The sequence below is a fragment of the Notamacropus eugenii genome, chromosome 3 (genome assembly GCF_028372415.1).
Source record: "Notamacropus eugenii isolate mMacEug1 chromosome 3, mMacEug1.pri_v2, whole genome shotgun sequence".
NCBI lineage: Eukaryota > Metazoa > Chordata > Mammalia > Diprotodontia > Macropodidae > Notamacropus > Notamacropus eugenii.
The window spans coordinates 4,893,862-4,915,030 of record NC_092874.1 but is presented as its reverse complement, the minus strand read 5'-3'; the positions used below and the strand labels follow the sequence as shown (position 1 = coordinate 4,915,030).

The 21,169-nt window shown below is 44.8% G+C and overlaps 1 protein-coding gene across 6 annotated transcripts in view; it reads right to left on the bottom strand.

The window, feature by feature from the left end:
• Positions 1 to 21,169, bottom strand: part of PHF14 (PHD finger protein 14) — a 169,898-nt gene that overhangs the window by 142,053 nt on the left and 6,676 nt on the right. For all 6 annotated transcript variants that reach the window (XR_011976477.1, XR_011976478.1, XM_072650791.1 and 3 more), the window contains exons 3-5: positions 19,861 to 20,504; positions 12,937 to 13,081; positions 1,682 to 1,841 (exon numbers count right to left, since the gene is read on the bottom strand). Coding sequence is in view for 4 of the 6 variants with exons in the window: in XM_072650791.1 (XP_072506892.1) it covers positions 1,682 to 1,841; positions 12,937 to 13,081; positions 19,861 to 20,504 (949 nt within the window). In the remaining 2 variants the exon portion in view is untranslated. The remainder of the gene's footprint in view (positions 1 to 1,681; positions 1,842 to 12,936; positions 13,082 to 19,860; positions 20,505 to 21,169) is intronic.

The window sequence follows — 21,169 nt, the reverse complement described above, 5'->3', positions numbered from 1 at the left end:
AGCCAAGAACAGTACTGGAGCTTGAGGAGTGCACCTCAGAAGTGGGCAGGAAGAGAGTCAGAGGGTGCAGGGTCAACCCCGAAGGTGAATGCTCCCCCATCAAGTCGGAGGCAGAAGGAGGGATGGCAGCAACCCTCAGTGGGTTGGCCTGGGAAACTTCAGGAGGGCAGATCCTACCCACTTAGCTCATCCTTGGATCCACTATTGCGAACTACAATATTGAGTGGCTTGGGCTTCACGATTCTTGAGAGCAGGAAATTTTGAAAGACATCATGACGAGTGATTTCTGCAACTTTGACTCAACCTTCAAAATAGCCCTTGGATAAGTCCCTCTTCTCTGGCCTTGTCCCTACCCTGGTGCAGACTCATCACCTCACACCTAGCCTATGGCAATAGCTGCTGAGGGGAGGAGGGGAGTCCCTGCCTCAAGTCTCCCCCTGCTCCAGTCCACCCTCCATTTAGTCACAAAAGTGATTTGCCTAAAGTGGGGGATCTGACCACTTCCTCCTCCTCAATAATCTCCCATGGCTCCCTATCGCCTTTAGGAGCACATACAAAACACTCTGCCAAGAGCACCCAAAGTCCTTCGTCTCCAGTCTCCAGTCCCTTCCCTTCTTTCCAGTCTTGTCCCACCTCACTCACTCCCTGACCCGGTTTCTTCAGTCCCGTCCCCACCTCACTCCCACCTCCTCCTGCTCTTCACACACAACACGCCATCTCTCCATTCCTGGCATCCTCTAGCTGCCCCTCTTGCCTGGAATATGCTTCCTCCTCATCTCTGCTTCCTGGCTTCCCAAGCTTCCTTCATGCACCAGCTTAAATCCCACTTTCTGTGAACCCTCTGCCCACGTGAAGGCTAGAGCCCTTTCTCTGCTCATCATTTCTGCTTTCTCCTGCATTGTTTGCCTGATGCGCCCATCCCCACTCCATCCCACTGCTCAGAAGATGAGCTCTTTGTAGGCAAAGACCATGGCGGGGAAGGAGGAGGGAGGACTGCCTTTCTCTGTATCCTAGTGTCCAGGACAGAGTCAACACCTAATAAAATGACTGACTGACTGTACAACAATTTGCCAAAAGGAGACACAATCACAGAAAGAGTATGGAGAGTGCAGAAGGCCAGACCAGTTCTGGTCCAAACACAGCTTATCAGCTACATGACTATTAGCACGGTTTTCAGTCTCATAGCATAAGCAGAAATGAGAGGACTTTGAGAGAAATGCCAGGTAAGCGACAAGGCAGGTTCCCCCATGCAGATCCTGCTTCCTCTGTATTTTCAGCAGCTATTTATTCAGGGCACGAAGCTGCAGAGCTATCGCTGGGCCCTGGACGACACCCTGAGGGAACAGAGGCAGCTTTGGCCCAAGGTCCAATCAGTCCTGGCTTCTCTAGACCAAAGGTACCCCAAGACGTAGCAGCATCTAAAATCCAGTGGTGGAATCTCAAAAGGAGATGAAACAGTAAGCAAAATGGCTGCTGAGCTAGAAACGCTCCTTAGAGGAAAGACAGGATTGACAGCCTGTGAAGGTTCAGGGCTCAAGAGTGTCAGCGCTCTCAGATCAAGAACAGAAAGAGGACCATGTGCACATCCAGGTCAGCGAGGATGCAAACCCCTCTGGCATCACACTGCCCCACACTGGGAATCCAAAGCAGGTGAGGGAGGGGTCAGCGCCTTCAAACTGACCTGCCGGCGTCTGTCTCCTTGAAGATCCCATCCTGGTTCGGACATAGCTCACAGCTGGGCGATACCCCACATTTACAGGCATCACAGAACCACGGCTCCGTGGAGTTTTCCGAAGCTGAGCTCATGATGGAGTCGCTCTCTCCATCCACGCCATAGCAGCCTAGAACCAAGAGAACAGGAGAAACCTAGAACGTGAGAAACAAGGTAACTCACAAAAGGAACCATTTTAAAGGGGTTCTGCAATGGCAAGCAAAGTAGGGTTTTTGGCTATTTTTCTGTGTCTTGCCTTTGAGTGAATCAAGTCTTTGATTGGAAACAGTATATACATTGTACTGCTGAGAGGAAGAGGACAGAGTAGAGAAGTAGAGCTGAGAGAGAGAAGGAGGCGTGAGCAGACCAGGGGAACGTGCTTGTGGGGGAGGCCTAACAAAGAGTGTCTGTGATGTCCAGGGTCCTGTCTGTTGGTCTGTGCGGATTCCTCAGACAGAAGTCCTGTCTCTTGGTCTTCACGAGTGATCTGAGATAATGGTGCTGTGTATAAATATCGCTATAGCCCTAGTAAGCTTTGTTTTCCTAGAAACAGAAGATGCTGTCAGGCAGAAGCAGGAAGAGTGAGGAGGGGAACAGTTCCCATGAGTTGAGACAAGGAACAGGAGTAGAGAGCTGTCTGTCTGTGGACTCAGGCAAGAGCTGAGAGCGGCTGGCCCATGGAAGAGGAAACATGGGGTGTGGAAGTCAGCCTCCAGTCAAAATGAGAGAGGACTTTACTTGGATACTGTATATTAATGAAGGAGATGCTCTTATAGTCACATAGGGGTGGATGGTACAGTATTTTCTGCTACCCCTTAAGGATGCATCACGCCAGGGAAGACCCTAGCCTGGGACCCCCGACTTTGGGGATGCAACAACATACGCTCTGTGCCATGACACACTGAGTGTTAGGAGATACGTATACATGTTAAGTGATATGCTTTGCTTAAGGATGCTGCTATGGTCGTCACACTTTATTTCCTTGAACAATGTCCAGTTTCTTGCTGAACAGAGCTCATCACACTGTGCTGTTAGACCCTTAGAATCATTCACCGCAGCAGTCATCAGGTGGGCTGCCATGACTGGCTTTACAGGCTCCTCTTCTTAACCCTCTCCCAAGAGCTGACTACTTGCTGACTTGAAAGAGAAAGGGAAGATCCCAGGACGAGGAAAATGGGGCCAGGACTCAGGAGGAAAGGAAGTCTTGAAGTTCACGAGGCCACCAAGAGTGCTTCCACCTTTGTACTTTCATTATCTCGACCTTGACCCCTGGGAAACACTTTCACAAAACCACAGCTTTCAAACAAGCAAGAACTGAAGCCAGTCATGATGACTCTTCACCCCCTCACGCTGCAAAGGAGGGGAGGGTACAAACCACCCAATCATTACACCCAACTGAAGCCAGGAAATCTTCAATGTGTGATAAATGCCCTGGGATGCCATCCTAGGGGAGGGGGTTGGCAACAAACACAGACTGAATGTCTAAGACCTGAAGAGGGTTTGGGTCAGGAGGAGAGGCAGAGAAGAAGCGAGCAGGAGGCCACAGCCCAGGGGAGAGAAGCACAAAGCCAAGCCAAGTGGGGGAGAGCAAGGGGCGGGAACGCACCAGGAACCACCCAGCAGGTGAATGCTTGGGCAGCCAGATCCGAGATGTCACCAGTGGGAAACCCTCAGCCAATCTACAGACAGCCTGCCTGGGCACTGCAATCGTAGAGCAAAGGCCACAGGCACCAAGAAGTTCCATGACCTGCCCAGTGTCCCAGAATCCATGGGAGCAATGGTGTGGTATGGTGAAGACTGCTGAGCCTGCAGTCAAGAAGACCCAATCTGGAATCTGGCTTCAGAAACCTGCTAGCTGTATGACCCTGGACAAGTCACTGAACTGCCTGCCTGCCTCAGTTTCCTCATCTATAAAATAGGGACAATAATAGCACCTACTTCACGAGAAAGAACATATGCAGCATTCTGCAAACCTTAACATGCTATCTAAATGTTAGCAATCACCTCTTCTTCTCTGAGGAAAAACCTGAAGCATGCTGTATTAGCTACATGATTTCTAGTTGCTGCTCATTATACGTAAATTCACTCAGACGTAAAAAGTAGTTATTGTTTGATGAACATGGTTCTGCCTATACTACATCCAACCAAAAATAAATATTCTGAACAAAGCTGCCAATTGTTGGCAACGAGGGTAACTCTATGAGGAGACAAAGACTTCTCTGACCTTCTGACCTCATCAGGAGCCAGGAGGCCAAGAGTAAGCTGGAGAAGAACTAGCACCATGCAAGACTACAAAGACAGGAACAAGGACCAACCCCAAGGAAGGGAAGCCTCTGCTCAACCAGTGGACGGGCAAGGCTGTCAGGTCACTGCAGACCTGATGGTCCAGTTGGGAATGGGAGGTGTGCAATGTACCTGACTAGGAGCCCACCCATCCATGGCTGACCCAGGTATCAAAGGTGACATTAGAGCCAGCGTTCTCAGAAAGTCAATGAGCACTCATTCTGTGGATGGTACAGAGAAAGGCAAAATTCTGCCTGCCCTCAAGGACTGTGAATTCTGCCAGATAAAACAGGAGACGGAAGACCCCTCTGGAGGAGATGCAGATGAGGCCTGACTTGAAACCTGAAGGGAATCAAAAAGTCAAGAGACACAACAAGAGCACTTCAGGCCTGAGGAGCAGCAGCACAACTGCCTGGAGGGGGGAGCCTCTTGTTGGAGGGACAGTAAAGGGGCCAGAGACGCCACAGTACTGGGGGGAGAGGCGGAGAAGGGCCAGGTGGTAAAGAGAGGTCCTGGATCCACAGGTCGATGCCATTGGGCCAGCACTTTGGGGAAGGACCTTCTGATGAAGGGAGGGCACAACAGGCAGGCATTGATGAGGGCCTCTGTCAGGGGAGAAACGGTGCAGATGAGAAACATCAGCAATGCAGGGATGACAAAAAGCAGTGACACACTGGATGGGGAGAGAGGGGGTGAGGGATGAAGCCAGGCTGCAGGCCCTTCACCTCAACAAAGAGAGTTACAAGGGAGGTGGAGGGGCAAGGTAAGGAGCCCAGTTTTGGACACGCCGAGTTTCAGAAGACTATGGGACCTCCAGTTCTGGATGTTCAACAGGAGTTGCAGGGTGAGCCTGGAAGTTAGAGAAAGGTTAGAATAAAACAGATCTGAGAATCATCGACACTCAGATGAGGCCTGAACCTCCAGGACCTGAAGAGATCACCAAGCAAAACAGTCCAGAAACAGAAGGGAAGAGGCTAGGACCTGGCCAGGGGACCCTCCTCCCAATGCTAAGCGGGACTCACTTTGATGAAGGTTCAGTCAAGGAGACTGAGAAGGGGTCATATAGATGAGGGGGTGCAATGAAAACCTAGAGGAAAAAGACTACCCAGGAGATATGGGTCAATGATGGGTCAAGAAGGAAGGTGACTGAGAAAAGGTTGATCGATTTAGAAATTAAGCGATCACTGGTCACTTTGGAGAGGGCAGTTTCAGTTCTTAGGTAAATTTTCTGTATCATGATTCCTTTGGCTTCCTATGAAAGTTATGTGCCTCTTCTAGAAGAGTGTTTCTCAAGATGAATAAAATAAAATACACAGGACTACAAAGGATACCAACAATACTAAAATACAGTGATCAAACAGTTCTTAAAACACATTCACAGATACCAGGTTAAGAACATCTGCGCTAGAGTGAAGAGAATGACTAGGGAAAAGATGAAGCTCAAACAAAAACTTGAAGAACATTTGTCAAAATGGAAGGAACTCCCAACAGAAAGAATCTACCCCCAGAGTCTCCTTGGGTCAGAAGTGATGACACTATTCAAGGCTAGCTTGGCAACACTCAGTACGCTGGCTCAATGCTTAAATAATAGAATGAATGCTCAAAAGAATGATCCAAATGCCACAGAGGTCACACTTTAATTCACAATAATCGACATCCTCACAGTCAGCTAAGTCCCACCGGCACAACAGTCACATTCGGCCAGCACACAAAACAATTCCATATCAATGCAAAATTGGTAAATTGTATTTGAGAAGAAAATAAAACTACATTTAACCAGTTTAAGTGAGTACCTTCCTTTACACAAAAACAATGTATATACATACCCTCCCCCAAATACACACGCATATATGTAATGCCATTAGATAATGCAAAAAAGCACAAAAATCCTACAGATAGTGACACCCAAATCTGAAGTCTCCTTAAAAAATCAGCATAATAGGATGGAGCTCCTGGCTTTATATTTTAGGTACCAACTTTAACAAATAAAAAGCCACATCGCTTCCCCATCATGTAAAGGATCGTGAAATGGCTCTGAACTAGAAGGGTGGCAGGACGCTCAGGAAGGAAATTTCACTCCTTTTCAAGGTCCTGTTCTCCACTGACACATATCACTAAACCCTTGAGCTTGTGCCAGGCCAGTCTGCCAAAGGGGCCCACATCCCCCTCAGTCATCACTGCTCTCTGTACATGTGCCAAGATATAAGCTCCAAGAGGGCAGGTGCTGAGTTCTAGAGAAATTTAGTATCACCCATTAAGGTCTAAAACTGTGCTCTGTCCTTAATGAAGACAGTGAATAAATAGGTATCTACTGAACAATCATTGTTTAAAAAGAAGCTAAGGCTGAGAGCAGCCCAGGAACCAGGAGAATTTGAGGTCAACTCTGGCCTCAGACACTAGCTGTGTGACCCTGGGCAAGTCACTTCACCCCAACTGCCTCCAAAAAAACTAACAAAAAGAAACACAGGCTACAAAGACAAATATAAAATAGTCCCTACTCTAAAGAAGCTCACTGTCTAATGGGAGAGACATCATGTGTGTCTATATACACATATACACAAACCTATTTAAAAATAAAAGATACAAGGTAAGCTTAGGGGGAAAGACACCAACACCTTGGGGGACCAGAAAAGGCCTCCAGCAGAAGGTAATCTCTTGGCTGAGTCCTGAATGTAAGCAAGGAGTTACCCCAAGAGTCAGATGAATGGGGACTGCCTGTCAGGGATATGGGGCAGTCACCACTACCGTGGCACAGAGACGTATGAGCATGTTCCCTCGAAGCCATGTGTTCTCACAGCCTTCTGTGGATCATGGAGTCCTGTGGGAGCCTGGAGAAGTCTACAGACCTCTTCTCAAAATAATGTTTTTAAAAACACATAGGATTACGGTGGAAATCAATTATCAAAACCTTTCTGAAAGCTAAGTTCACAGAGCCCAAGCAAAGGTCTCTGCTCCACCCTCCAGACAAAACCCACCTGTCAAGTACACCTGTCAAGATCCAAGTTTATCGATACAGAAGGGACGTTAGCAAGTCAGACCAAACTCTTCATTTAATAAATGAGAAAACTAAGACTAATCAAATGGTACACAAGGCGCTCTGCCAGATGATGGCATAAGAAGACAAAATTAAACAGGCCCTGCCCTCAAGGTGCTTCTATTCTACCATTACAAGGAAACAGGAAGGGAAGCAGCACCAATGTGGGGGATCAAAACTGGGATCAGCAATGGCTTCATGTACGAATTTAGTCTTAAATGAAGCTCAGGAGAAAACCTGTGCAAAACCAGTAACTGGCTGGAATGGACGGCAAGAGAAGGAGTCAGGTGGGGGCCACATTGTGAAGGCTTGAAATGTCCACTTAAAGATTTTACGTTCTAAATTAAAGGGGAAAATTAATGAATTAAAGGCAAAAGGGATCAGGGAAATGCACCATTCAATATGGGCTACAAGACAGTGATTTTGGCAGCTACTTCGAAAATGCTTCAAAAGAGAGAGATTACAGAGAGTCCACTTAGGAGGCTGCTTCAACCACCCAGGCAATAGATGGTGAAGGCCTGAATGAAGAGGGCAGCAGCGAAGGCAGAGATGCTGGGCATGTAGACTCTACTCAACATGGCAACTAACCAGATACGGGAGAAGAGGTGAAGGAAAGACTTGAAGATAACTGGGAGGTTGTAACTCTTGGTGCCTGCAAAGATGGTGGCATCCTTAAAAGAAATACAGAAGCATGTGCTAGGGGCAGGTTTGGCGGAAAAGAATATGAGTACCACTGTAGACAGGCTGACTATGAGAAGACTGGACACAGTGCAAGATATCCAAAAGGCAGTCTATGATCCAGAATGAAATTCAGCTCTATCTATAAATATGGGGGTCATCTGCACAGAAATAACTATTTATCAGTGAGAGCTTAGGAGCTCAGAGAAAGGAAATGCAGAGAGAGAAAAGAGCTTGAGACCAAGCCCTGGGAGACAACTAGGGTCATAGAGTTAGGAGGCTAACAAGAATAAAGCAACTCCATGAAAATCTAAGGAAAGGAGACCACCTAAGAGATAGAAATAATCACTTGTGTCAAATACGAGGAAAGGCAAAAAGAGTTAATTAAAGTAGAGGTTATCAGGCTTAGCAATGAAGTGGTTTAACCTTTGAGGGAGCTGTTTCAGTTACGTGGCAAGGTGAGACACTCCAATAAGAAGGGAGTGGAAAAAGAAGGAGAACAAGAAAAGGAAGGAAGGAAAAAGTACAAAACTTTTATTTTTCTAGGAGTTTGGCTTTGAGGGGAAGGAAAACTATATGGCAGTAGGGGCAAAGGAAGGTTTTCTAGGAGGAAAGAGAACTGAGATGTGAGTTTTTAACAACCAGAAGACAGGGAAAAAAAGAACAGTTCAGTATTTAGTTAAATTAAGCTAGTTACTCATCTTAAATACTTACCTGTTCTTTCTCTTGTCTTCTTTCCCTCCATCTCCTAGTCCTTAACTACCACAGAGAAAGCAAACCATAGGCCAGTTTCTGTGATGAATACTGACATAAAAATCTAAATAAACACTAGCAAGGAGATAACAGCAATACATTAAAGGATCCCACACTTTGACCAGGTGGCATTTATACCACGAATGTAGGTCTGGTTCAACTAATTAGGAAAACTATTGGCATAACAAACCGTATCATTAACAAAAACAACAAAAATACGTGATTTTAACAACTGTGGCAGAAAAAGCTTCTGACAAGAGACAATACCCATTTCTATCAGAAAACACTAGAAAGCACAGGAATAAATGGAATCTTTCTGAAAATATTATATGTACTATCTATCCAAAGCCAAGATCAAACATTTGTGTAATGGGGATAAACGAGAAGCCTTCCTAGTACGATCAGAGGTGAAGCAACCATGTCCATTATCACCACATCACACTTATCAGATTGGCTAACATAACAAAACAGGAAGATGATAAATGTTGGAGAAGATGTGGGAGAGCTGGAATACTAATTCATTGCTGGTGGAGCTGTGAGCTGATCCAATCATTCTGGAAAGTAGTTTGGAACTATCCCCAAGGGGTTATAAAAATGTGCATACCCTCTGACCTAGCAATACCACTTCTAGGGCTGTATCCCAAAGAGATCATAAAAATGGGAAAAGGACCCACATATACAAAAATACTTACAGCAGCTCTCTTTGTGTAGCCAAGAGCTAGAAATCGAGGGGATACCCATCAACTGGGGAATGGCTGAACAAATTGTGATATATGAATGTAATGGAATACTACTGTGCTATAAGAAATGACAAACAGGTGGACATCAGAAAAAACCTGGAAAGACTTATATGAACTGATGTTGAGTGAAGCAAGCAGAACCAGGGGAACATCATAACAGCTACAATGCGAGGACTATTTATAATAGATTTAGCCCTTCACAGCAATGCAAGGACCTAAAAGACTTCCAAAAGACTCTTGATGCAAAATGCCATCCACATCCAGAGGAAAAACTATAGTCAGAATACAGAATAAAGCAGAACATTTTCTATTTTGTTATGTTTTGGTTTTCTCATAGTTTCTCCCATTCGTTTTAATTCTTCTATGCAACATGACTAATGTGAAAATGTGTTTATTAAGAATGTATGTGCAGAACCCATATAAGACTGCACGTCATCATGGGAAGAGAGGAGAGAGGAAGGGGGAGAAAATAATGTCCATTATCACTATTATTACTCAATATAATTCTAGAAATGCTAACTATAGCAATGAGACAATAAAATTAAATTGAAGGAATAAATACAGACAATGAGAAAACAAAAAAGTCACTCTGGGTAGATAATATGATGGTATTCTTAGAGAACTCTAGAGAATCAACTAAAAAAATCAGTTAAACAATTAACAACTTCAGTAAAGTTGCAGGATATAAAATAAGCCCACACAAACCATCAGCCTTTCTATAAAAATATTACCAACAAAATCCAGCAGGAAGAGATGGAAAGAAAAATTCCATTTAAAATAACTACAGACAACATAAAATACTTTTGAGTCTAGATGCAAAGATATACCCAGGGGATACAGGAACACAATTATAAAATATTTTTCACACAAATAGATATTTAAACAATTGGAGAATTATTTATTGCCCATGTGTAGAATGAGCCAATTTAATAAAAATGGCAATTCTACTTAAATTACTTATTCAATGCCACACCAATCAAACTGTCAAAGAATTATTTTAAAGCTAGAAAATACAGTAACAAAATTCATCTGGAAGAACAGATGGTCAAGAATATAAAGGGAATCAAAGAAAAAAGTGTGAAGGAAGGTGGCCTAGCAGTACCAGATTTCAAACTATATTACAAAGCAGTAATCATGAAAAGAATTTGGTATTGTCTAAGAAATAAGGGGTGGATCTGTGGAATAGTTTAAGCATATGGAATACAATAGGAAATGACCCTCCTAATCTAGTATTTGAAAAATCAAAGACACAAACTTTGGGGGGAAACTCACTGTTGTTTTTGGAGTTTGAAGGAACCTAGGCATAGGCCAACATCTCACAGCAAGATAAGGCCAAAATGAGTACATGATTTAGATATAACAGGAGATATAAGTAAATTAGGAGAGTATGGGAAAATGAATCTTGGATGAGGATCTGTGGGTGAGGGAAGAGTTTATGAGCAAATAAGCTAGATAGAGAGGATCACAGGAGGTAAAATGGATAATTTTGTTTACATGAAATTAGAAAGGTTTTTCTTGCGTAAATAAATCCAATGCAGCTATAATTAGAAGGAAAGCAGGAAACTAAGCAAAAAAATGTACAGCAAGTTTCTCTAATAAAGGCCTCATTTCTCAAATACATAGAGAACTAAGCCAAATTTATGAAACAGCCATTCCCCAGTTGATAAATGATCAAATAGTATGAACTGGCAGTTTTTGGAAGAAATCAAAGCTATCCATAGTCACATGAAAAAATACTCTAAATCAATATTGATTAGAGAAATACAATAAAACAATGCTGAGAGGTACCACCTTATACCCACAAGATTGTCTACTATGACTGAATAGGAAAATGACAACTATTGGAGGGAAGGTGGAAAAAGAGGTACAGTAATACACTGCTGATGGAGCTGTGAGCTGGTCTAAAGAAATGATACAAGGAATGGTTTTGGAAAAACTGAGGAAATTTACGTGAACTGATGCAAAGTAAATGGGCAGAACCAGGAGAACACTGTGCACAGTAACATCAATGTTGTATGATGAACAACCATGAAGGACTTGGCTATTATGATCAAGACAATTCCAAAAAATACAGGATGAAAACTGCTATCCACCTCTAGAGAGTAAATTGATGAACTGAGTGCAGACTGAAACAGACTTTTTTACTTTCTTAATTTTCCTTGGGTTATTTTTTTTTGCAATGGGACTCTAATATGGAAATACATTTTGTATGACTTCATGTGTGTAATGAGCATTATGTTGCTTGCCTAATCAATGGGTAGAGGAGAAGCAGGAGGGAAGGAATTGGAAACATAAAAAAAGAATGTATAAAAATAGAAAAGGAAAAAAGAATAGAAACTCTTTGAAGGTAAGAACTGTCTTTTGGGGGGGGCATATAATTGTATTCCTAGTACTCAGCATAATTCCTGACCCATGCTAAATAAATATTTCATCTATCTTATCTATCAAAAAGTAAACATCCACCTTTTCTTTAACTATCTCCAGTGACAGAAAACCCACCACCTCCCCCAGGTATCCCAGCGAACTTGTGGAAACCATCCAACTGAAGAAGTTGATCCTAATCTTTTCGACTGGTACCCAGTGATCTTAGTTTGATCCTATCAAGGCCACCAGACCACGTCCAGTCCCTCTTACTAACTTACAGCCTTTTATATGCTTAAATGCGGCTGTTGTCACCTCACGTCTTCTCTTCTCTGGGCCAGTTTTCAAAGTGATGAAGAGAGCTAATATTTCCACAGTGCCTACTATGTACAAGTATGATCTCATGTGATCCTCACAAGCCGGGAGGGAGGTGCTGTTATGAATCTCCATTTCACAGATGGGGAAACTGAAGCAGACAATGGCACCTGTCAAGTCCAGCACTTCCTGGTTTTTTCCAAAGTATCATCCTAAGTGTGAGCTTTCTGCACAGCCCACAGTCTTTAAACTTTTCTTTTCTTGATCTTGAGTCTTTTTTTTCCAACCTATTTCACCACTCTTCTCAAATAACAGCAATATACAACATTTGCATAACACATTACACATCATCTCATTTGACCTTCAAAAGAATCCTAAGAGATAAATCCAGAAGAGTGAAAGATGAAACGTGCCATTCACCTCCTGTCAGAGAAGTGATGAACCTGAAATGCAGGGAGAGATGTACATTTTTGGAACTAGGTTAAAAATTCAACAGGGCATCTGGGCAGCACAGTGGCCAGAACGCTGGACCTGGAGTCAAGAAGACCTGAGTCCAAATCCAGCCTCAGACACTTACTAGCTACATGACCCTGGACAAGTTACTTCACCCTGTTTGTCTCAGTTTCCTCATATGTAAAATGAGCTAGAGAAGGAAATGGCGAACCACTCCAGGATCCCTTCCAAGAAAACCCCAAATGGAGTCACAAAGTTAGACACAACTGAAAAACAACTGAAAAGAAATAAAGTGTTCAGTGAGATTTTCCTCTACCAGCTGATTTTGGAGGCTAGAAGTCTAGTGAAGGATGTCACCATTAACAATGGCATTTAAAAAAACAATAATTTGAATAGGTCATATTTTTTTCTGTTTTCAAGGTTGCAATTTATCTCTACATTGGTAACCTAGAAAATTATATCCCTCACCAAGTTACAGATTTAATATATATTGCATAAATCCAAGCTCCAAGAAGAAAAAACAACCAAACCTTAGGCTAGCCCTAACAAAAGGAGTTACCATCATCCCTTAGACGCAGGAGCAAATAAAAGAAGAGAGAACAAATTACCTTCATGGACGGTAATGCCACAGTTGTCACACTGGATTATTTCGTCAGCATCCTCGCTGTTATCTCCAAGACAAACACAGCAAATTAGAATATGATCCATTTTCTGGGCACTCCAGTTCTGGCTCTTCTCAAGAATCAGCGAGTCCTAAAAATTGAAATATTCAAACATATTTTTTACTGTTATGTCTCCAACGATTATCAAAAAGAAAGATAAACCTCAACAAAGGTTTGTTTTCTCCCCTAAGGGCTATTCATTCCTTCCATTCTGTTTTTGTGCTCCTGTTACCTCCTGAAGTCCCACCTAACCTCTTCCAAGGGCCAAGAAGGCAGGGAGGCCTGTGCACTTGAGCAGTTCCCAAAGGCTCATAGTTAGAGCTGAACTGGAGGGAACCTTACAAGTCACTTAGCACTATGTCTGCCACTCCAGAAACCGTTAATAAATGTTTGCTGAATGACTGATCAAGTCTGACCCTCTTCTTTTATTGATGAGAAAACTAAACACCAAGAAAGGCTAAAAGAACATGCCCATGGTCACCTAAGAACTTCCTGCCTTTGTTACTCAAAAAACACATCCAGAAAACCTAGAAAGAAAAGGTAAAGATTCCTTTCACCATCACTAAAAAGAGTGTGTGAGTGTGAGTGTGTGTGTGAGTGTGTGTGTGTGTGTGTGTGTGTGTGTGTGTGTATGTGTGTGTGTGTGTACACAAGTAACAGAGAAAGAGGGAGGGTGAGAGGGAGAATGAACCAGGGGGCAAAAGAATGGGTGGGAGGAAAGAAAGAGGGAGACAGACAGAAAGACACACAGAGAGGAAGACAAGCAAGACAGACAAACAGCAAGAGAAAAAGAGACAGTCTGCTTGTTTGGAGTAGAGAAGAAATACAGGATGGGACTTTTGCTCTGCAGAAACCAAGATACACATGAAGCAAAGACTGATTCCAGGACAAGATACATGACAACGTACTTTGTATCTCCAATCAATAAGCGCTCACAAAGTGCCTTCTCTCTGAGGCTCCAAGCGTTAGGGTTCTAGGTACAAAGGGAACCATCTCTATCAGAAAGAAGCCCCGTACATTTCATGCCTATTAGCTGATCAAGGGAAAGTGATGCATTCAGCACTATGAATGACTTAGGCCTAAAAGGGACCTCCAAGACCATCTCTCTTTACAAAGCAGAAGCAACTGGAGGCCCAGAGAGGAGCCAGTGACCAGATCCAAGTCACAAAGATGGCAAGCAGCAGGGATGGGCTGCAAACCCAGCTTTCCTGTCTCTTCCCAAGACAGTGTCCAAGAATGAATGACAAGGGTGGAAAGAATCACAAGACTAAGGGCACCATGGCAGGAAGGTTTCAGAGGATCTAACCCATTAAGGCCTCCAAAGACAAAGTAAAACTAATATTCATTTCACGGGAACAGGACAAATTTGAAGCTGACATGGCCTAAGTGTTTTGTAAGATGCTGTCTACATCTACCGAAAATATTTTTTTCCTTTAAAAAAATACATAAAAACTAAATAAAATGAGCAAACTTCTCCTGGCCAAATGTCCAGGAAATCTTATGCTGCTTGGCGTCTCCCCAAACTCCCAAAGTCACTTCAAAGGAGCCTTTCCAAAGCCACCACGTCTGTGCCCCAAAATGTCCCACTGGGATTACCGGTTTGGAGCTGGAAGGGCTCTTAGGTATCATCTAGTCCAAATCTCTCAAAGTCAGTCATTAGAGGCAGGATTCCAACAGAAACCCTCACTGCCAGTCAGAGCAGGAATTTCTGTGCGCAGTGACTTGGTCACACTGCTGGGGGGGAAGCTGGCCAGAAGACTCAAAGAGGAGCTTTACTTTATCATGGCAAGGTCTGACTGCAGAGAGACCAGGCAGGCCTTGGGCCAAAGGGCAGAGAAGCGATAACGCAGCCAAAGGGACACCGCCAAGGCCAACACAATGCAAGGTCTTCCTAACCATCCTGGATCATGACAACTCATCTTTACCTTCAAGCATTTCACCATGACATGTAAACAGTCCAAGGGGAGAAACAAGGTGTGCTCCCAATAGGTCAAGATGCTCATAGCCCTGGAGTTGGGGGAGGATGAGCCCCAAAGCAGTCAGCTTCCACCCCCGGCTCAGACACCAACCATCTGGAGACCTTCTGAGCAAGTCACTTCCCCTCATAGGTGTTGGTCCCTGACAAGGGACCAACAGGGATTGGACTGATGGGTTTTTTTCCTATTCTTCCACTGTCTTCCTTTTCAAAAAAATTTTTGTTATATAGGAGGGGGAAGGGAAGGGCAAAGGGGGGAAATAGGCTTCGAAAAACAGAAGATATCAGTCATAGCTTTTTAAAATGAGGCAATGGGAATAGTCTGAACCTGAATGAGGAGAGCCTTAGGTTAAAAGTCCTTATCTGGCCTCAGACACTGACCAGTTGTGTTAACACTTCACCTGTGTTAAGTCACTGAACCTGTTTGCCTCAGTTTCCTCATCTGTAAAAGGAATATAACAATAGCTTTGCCCTCCCAGGGTAGTCATGAGGATCAAATGAGATAGGGAATATAAAAAGCTTAGCACAGAGTTAGTGCTGTATCAGTGTGAGCTACTGTCATTATTGTGTCTGACTGAATAGCTGGGTGACCATGGGCAAATCACTTACCTGCTCTGGGCCTCAGTTTCATCATCTGCAAAATGGCTGAGGACCATAGGTATTACTTATCTCACACAAATAAAACAGGATATGTCAAATCCTTTAAAATTCAAAGTGCAATAGAAATGTCAAGAGTAGTAATTGATTATTACCATCCCCTCCAATATCTGGGGACTCTGGGAATGCTGCCACAGGTTTGGAGTCTCACAATTTAAATAAAACCTAGAGGATATCTTAATGTAATCTGGGAAGCACCAACAGCTCTCCAGCAGAATCCCATCAGAAAAGTAGTTACAATATATACCCAAGAGACATTAGTAGATTAAAATGGCACTTTGAACAACCTAGGCCTTATCTTGATCAATCAGCAATCAATAAACATTCATTAACCACCTACTATGTGCCAAGCACTGTGCTAAGGCTGGGGATACAAACAAGGCAAAAGACAGTCTCTGCCCTCAAGGAACTCACCATCTGATGGGGCAGACAACATACAGACAAATATAGACAACGCAAGCTACACACAGGATAAATATACAGGAATAATTAAAGAGGGAAGGTTCTAGAAGGAAGAGGAGCTGGGGAAGGCTCCCTGTAGAAGGGGGGGGGAGGGGAGTTTAGTTGGGACTTAAAATAAGCCAGGGAGGTTGGGAGTCAGAGCTGAGGAGGGAGAGCATTCCAGGCCTGTGGGGTGGCCAGAGAGAATGCCCAGAAATAAAACAAGGAGGGTCTTGTTCATGGAACAGCCAGGAGGACAGCGTGTCATGGACCAAAGAGTGTGTGAGGGGAGTAAGGTATAAGACTGGAGAACCGAGAGAAAGTGACAACCCAAAATCCTAGAGAGAAGAGAGTGTCAGAGGATCAACAGTGTCCAATACTGCAGAGGTCAAGGAGAACGAGGACTGAGAAAAGGTCATCGGATTTGGCAAATGAGATCATCAGTAACTGTGAAGAGTGCAGTTTGGGTGGAATGGGGTCACAAGCTGGATTATGAGAGGTTAAGATGAGAGTGAGAGGACAGAAAGTACAGGCACTGATTGCAGAAGGTCTTTGTGAGGGGTTTAAGTCAGGAAACGCAGAAGAGACACAAGTCAATAGTTAGCACAGGTGGAAGGACCAAGTGGGGATTTTCTCAAGAAGGGAAAGACATGGGCACGTTTGCAGACTGTAGGGAAAAAGTCAGCAGAGAGGGACAGACTGAAAATAAGTGACTGAAAGGGGACATCTATTGGAGGAGACAGGGTGGAATGGGATCCCTTGTGCAGGTAGATGGCTTGGCCTTGGCCAGGAATAAGGTCACTTCATCATGGGAGAAAGGAGCCAAGGAGAGAGGGGCAGAAGGTACGTAAGTAATAGGAGAGAATAGAGAGAGGAGAACCAGGAGAGGAAAGAGAACCCAGGAAGAGAGGGGGGGTCAACAAGGTCAAATGCAGCAAACATGGAGAAGGGGCGGCCCAAGCAAACGCCATCCAGTGTGGCCCCTGAGAAGTCAGTGGTCACTCTGGTGAGCACAGTTTCAGCTGAGTGATGAAGCAATTCAGAATATAAATCACAAAGGGTGGAGATGCAGTGAAAGGAGAGCAGACAAAGCAGCAAGGAGAGAGACTTGTTTTCTAGGAGTCTGGCCAAGAAAAGGAAGAACAGGTTGAGGAGACGGTAGACCTAAAGAAGGATTTCTGAGGACAGGGAGATATGGGCATGTATGAGGATAGCAGGAAGAATGATAGGAGGGAGAGGTAGAAGAGGAAACAGCTGAGAATGTGACCTGCTGGAAGGAATGGGCAGGGATGGGGTGATCAAGTCCCCTTATTCCCACAAACCCATTTTCCTGTTTCTCCATTTCTTTTCTTTCCTGAAAAAAAAAAAAAAGCGACGTTGTTAGGTGGGATTCATCACCGTCCCACGAGCAGTTGCCTCCTAGTCCAGAGTAAGCCAGCAAGTCCTTGAAGAGGAGCTGCCTTGGCAGGAGGCCATGGCCTGCTACAGGAAGACGAGAATGGCAACTCTGAGGCTCTAAGTGCAGCAGTCCTCTAACCCAATCTTTCCTGCCATGAAACGTGCAGTGTATGTCACATCTCCAGGGGCTGGTGGTCTAATGGGGACAAAGAAAATCTGCTGGAGGCGCAGGCCCTATCAAAAATCTAGGCTCAATTTGAGTCCTGAGAGCATGCCCAGCCCTGAGGGCTCTGTCCACTTTTAATCTCTAATGTCCCCACTCATTTATCACCAGCTTTAGCTCAGTATTCAGGGCCTGGGTTTAAATCTCACCTCTAATACTTACTACCTTTGCACCTTCAGGGGAGTTCTGTGCTCCCTGGATCTCAGTTTCCCAACTTGTAAAATGATAAGGTGGACTCTGAAATGGCCTCAGAAGTCCTTCCACCTCTAGATCTAGGATCCTCCAGGACCTTCAGAGCCCCTCTCAAGTGCTACCTTCACCATGAAGCCTCCCTGATTGGTCCCCCAATATATTGGATCTACTTTCTATCTATTTTGCACGTTCCTCAACATGGACACCTCATCTGGAAGGACTGTTTTGTTCTTGTCTGTGTACCTCTGTACCAGCTATGGGCTCTATGTTTAGCACACAGCAGGTGCTTAACAAAAGCTTGCTGACTAACTGATCTATGATGCTCCATTACCATTCCAGCCTTCTCCCTTCCCTCCTCCCTTTCTATGGGCTATGGAGAGCACAGTATTTGTTCATTAAACTAACTTCTCTTCGGAGGATTACAAATCCTATACAAGAGGTCGGGCTGTGCAGAAGGTTATATGTGTGTGTATTCAAGGGAAGAAAATCTGGGACCAATTCATACAAAATGCAATTAAAATAATCCTGTTACCCTGAAGAGGAGAAAGAAATATGCCAAGAAACATTAAAGCCATTATTTCTTCCTTTTGGTTCCTAAGAAGATTAAATTCTCAAGAATCTAAAATAATCATGACACCAAAAAAAACCCCAAAACTCTACCACATAAGCCCAGTACCTGGGCTCCATCTACACTTATGTCCGGCTTCCCATGCTACCTATGGGCATGCTCGGAGAGGACATTAGTGCTTGAGGACAAGAAGTCAATCTGTCCCATACAACCACCTGAACTGACAACTAACCACACCTCTACACACCATCCATATTCTGCACTTAGATGTGAAGAGGACAGCAGCATGACACCTGGTCATTTCAGAGCAGGACAGGCTGCTCCTCGTGGGAAAGCTGCCAACCTTGAGCCACAGATGGACCCGGTTGGATCACTCTATTTCGACTGTAAGCACCTCCATCACCTCAGGCAGTAAAGATCCTATCGTCACCACTAGAGAAGATGGCGAGGAGGGGACACACTCTATGGGAGGATCACTGAAAACAATCCTCAAGTTGCTTTAACATCAGAAACAGCAAAAGGGGGGGGGGGGGGGGAAGCGCTTCTTTGTACTTGTTTGACCCAACTGAATGAAATGACAGAACATCAAGTTTTTAGTCAAGAAGTGACTGAAAAACCTGAGAAAGAAAGCAGTGACAGACTTAACTACGCGGTAGTTGTTTGACAATATTATTATTAAGTGTTCTTGATAATAATAATGTTAACTCCTGTGTAGTTAAGCGGGATGTTGCAAGCACGTCCACATGTAGCATGACATTGAGCTCAATCTTTCTGTTGAGAAAAATAAACATGGACACGGACACACACAGACACTGAACACGCCAAGGCACTGGCAGGACGTTTTCTTGACTGTCGCATCTCCGGCCCCAAGGCAGAGCCCTAACTTTCAGAAGAAGGACTTCCCGCCAAAGAACTGGGTCATTAGTGTAGGACGGTCCAACTGGTAACAAAATTCAGGAGGGAAATGTTTGGTGTTGGCATTTCTTTGCAGAACAATTGTGTCATGAGGCATCTAAATATAAGGACCATACTTAAGCAATCGATTAATTTAAGGACAAGTCCTTTAGTTTACATAAACCTGAGCTTGAGATCAGAGGCACCATTCTGTCCACAAGGTAAGTGCTCTAAAAGAGAGGGGATCTGACACTTTAAATAAAGCCAGATAAATTAAAAACAAGAGACTGGGGGAAGGGTGTGTATGAAGGGGAGATCTGCTCTAAAATCATGATCACAGGGGGCTGAGGAGGGAGCATCCTCGAGCACTTTACCAAGAGGATTCCTCAGGTCGTCAGAGAAGTGGGGCCCTAACAGGGGCCGCCCTGCTGACCCCCAGGAGTGGAGGGCAGGGTGGCTTTCCCAGGCCCAGTTTCCCCTGACAGACACATAGATAGATAGCACAGAGTCGGGACGCTCTACCTCATTGCTCTTGCTCTGAGAAAGGGCCAGACTGTCATTGGTCAGCTCGTCATCATCGCCACTGTGCCTGCTCAGGGCCTGGCCCTTCCTCCTCTTGCCTGGCCCGTCGCTGGCGGGACTGCCGTGCTCCTCGTCTTCCTCGTCGCTGCCACTGCCATCATCCTCATCATCCTCAGCGTCGCCGTCGCTGCCCTCCCTCTGCGAGGCAGCCTTGCCCTTCCTGCGCACTGCAGCCGGACGCCAGTCGTTGTCATCCTCGCTGTCGTAGTCATCCATGTCGTTCAGCTCCTCCATGGACACGAAGTCGAGGAGGGGCCGGTTCCTGCGCAGGTTCCACTTCTTGGGCTCGCTGGCCTGCTCTTCAGGGGCGGTAGGGGGTGCAGCCCCCTCGGACCCCGAGCCTCTGTCCTTCTCCTTTCTCTTTCGGGGTTTCTCTTCGCCCTCCTCCTCCTTCTTCTCCGCCTTCCCAGGGGCTTTCTCGGTCTCCACAGTGTCTTCCTGGACTGCACTCTTCAACAATTCCGCCTCAACTTTGGCTTCTTCGGCAAGATCTTCCTCCAGGACGTTTTCTTCTGAGTCGCTACAGGACCCTTCTCCACTGTCCTTCGAAGGGTCTTCACTTCCATTCCCACTCCCTTCAGAATCTGTTGAAAATATGAGAAAAAAAAACCACACATATGTATATACATACACACACACACACACAACGCTGACACAAATGAGCCACTTGCAAAATGATATTTAGACACGTTTTTAAGTCAAAAAGAAAATGACCAACACCCCCAACCTATCAGACCCTCCAGGAGAAAAAGCCTGCCCAGTGGCACCCACTGAAGACAGCACCAAGGAGCAAAGACTGTGAGCCAGATGGCTCTGGCCCCTGCTCATGGGCACCTTCAAGGTCACAGGCACCAAAAAATAAGGGCAAATATGGAGTTTGCCAAAAAATTTTAAGCATGAATACAGATCACAACTGCAGTATCTTGCATCTTCTTTATAGACACTGTTCTGCCTTTCTGATGAATGAAATATCCACAAAGAGACATAAGAGAAAGAACAGCCAAAAAAAACGTATCTCAAGTTTTTCTCTCTCTCTTATGGCAATCAGCTAGAAATCAGGCCCTGGCCCTCAGACCCAAGGGCCGGAGAACACCTCAGACTCACCCCCACCAAACTGATCCTATGTATCCTCCTGGATGCCTCAGAAAGCACAGGGAGTCTGGACCTGCCACCAAGGCCCTGCAAGCTCAGGATTACCTTACCAATGATGCTGCTGTCCATTTCCTTCAGGGGTTACTAAGCAGCTAAA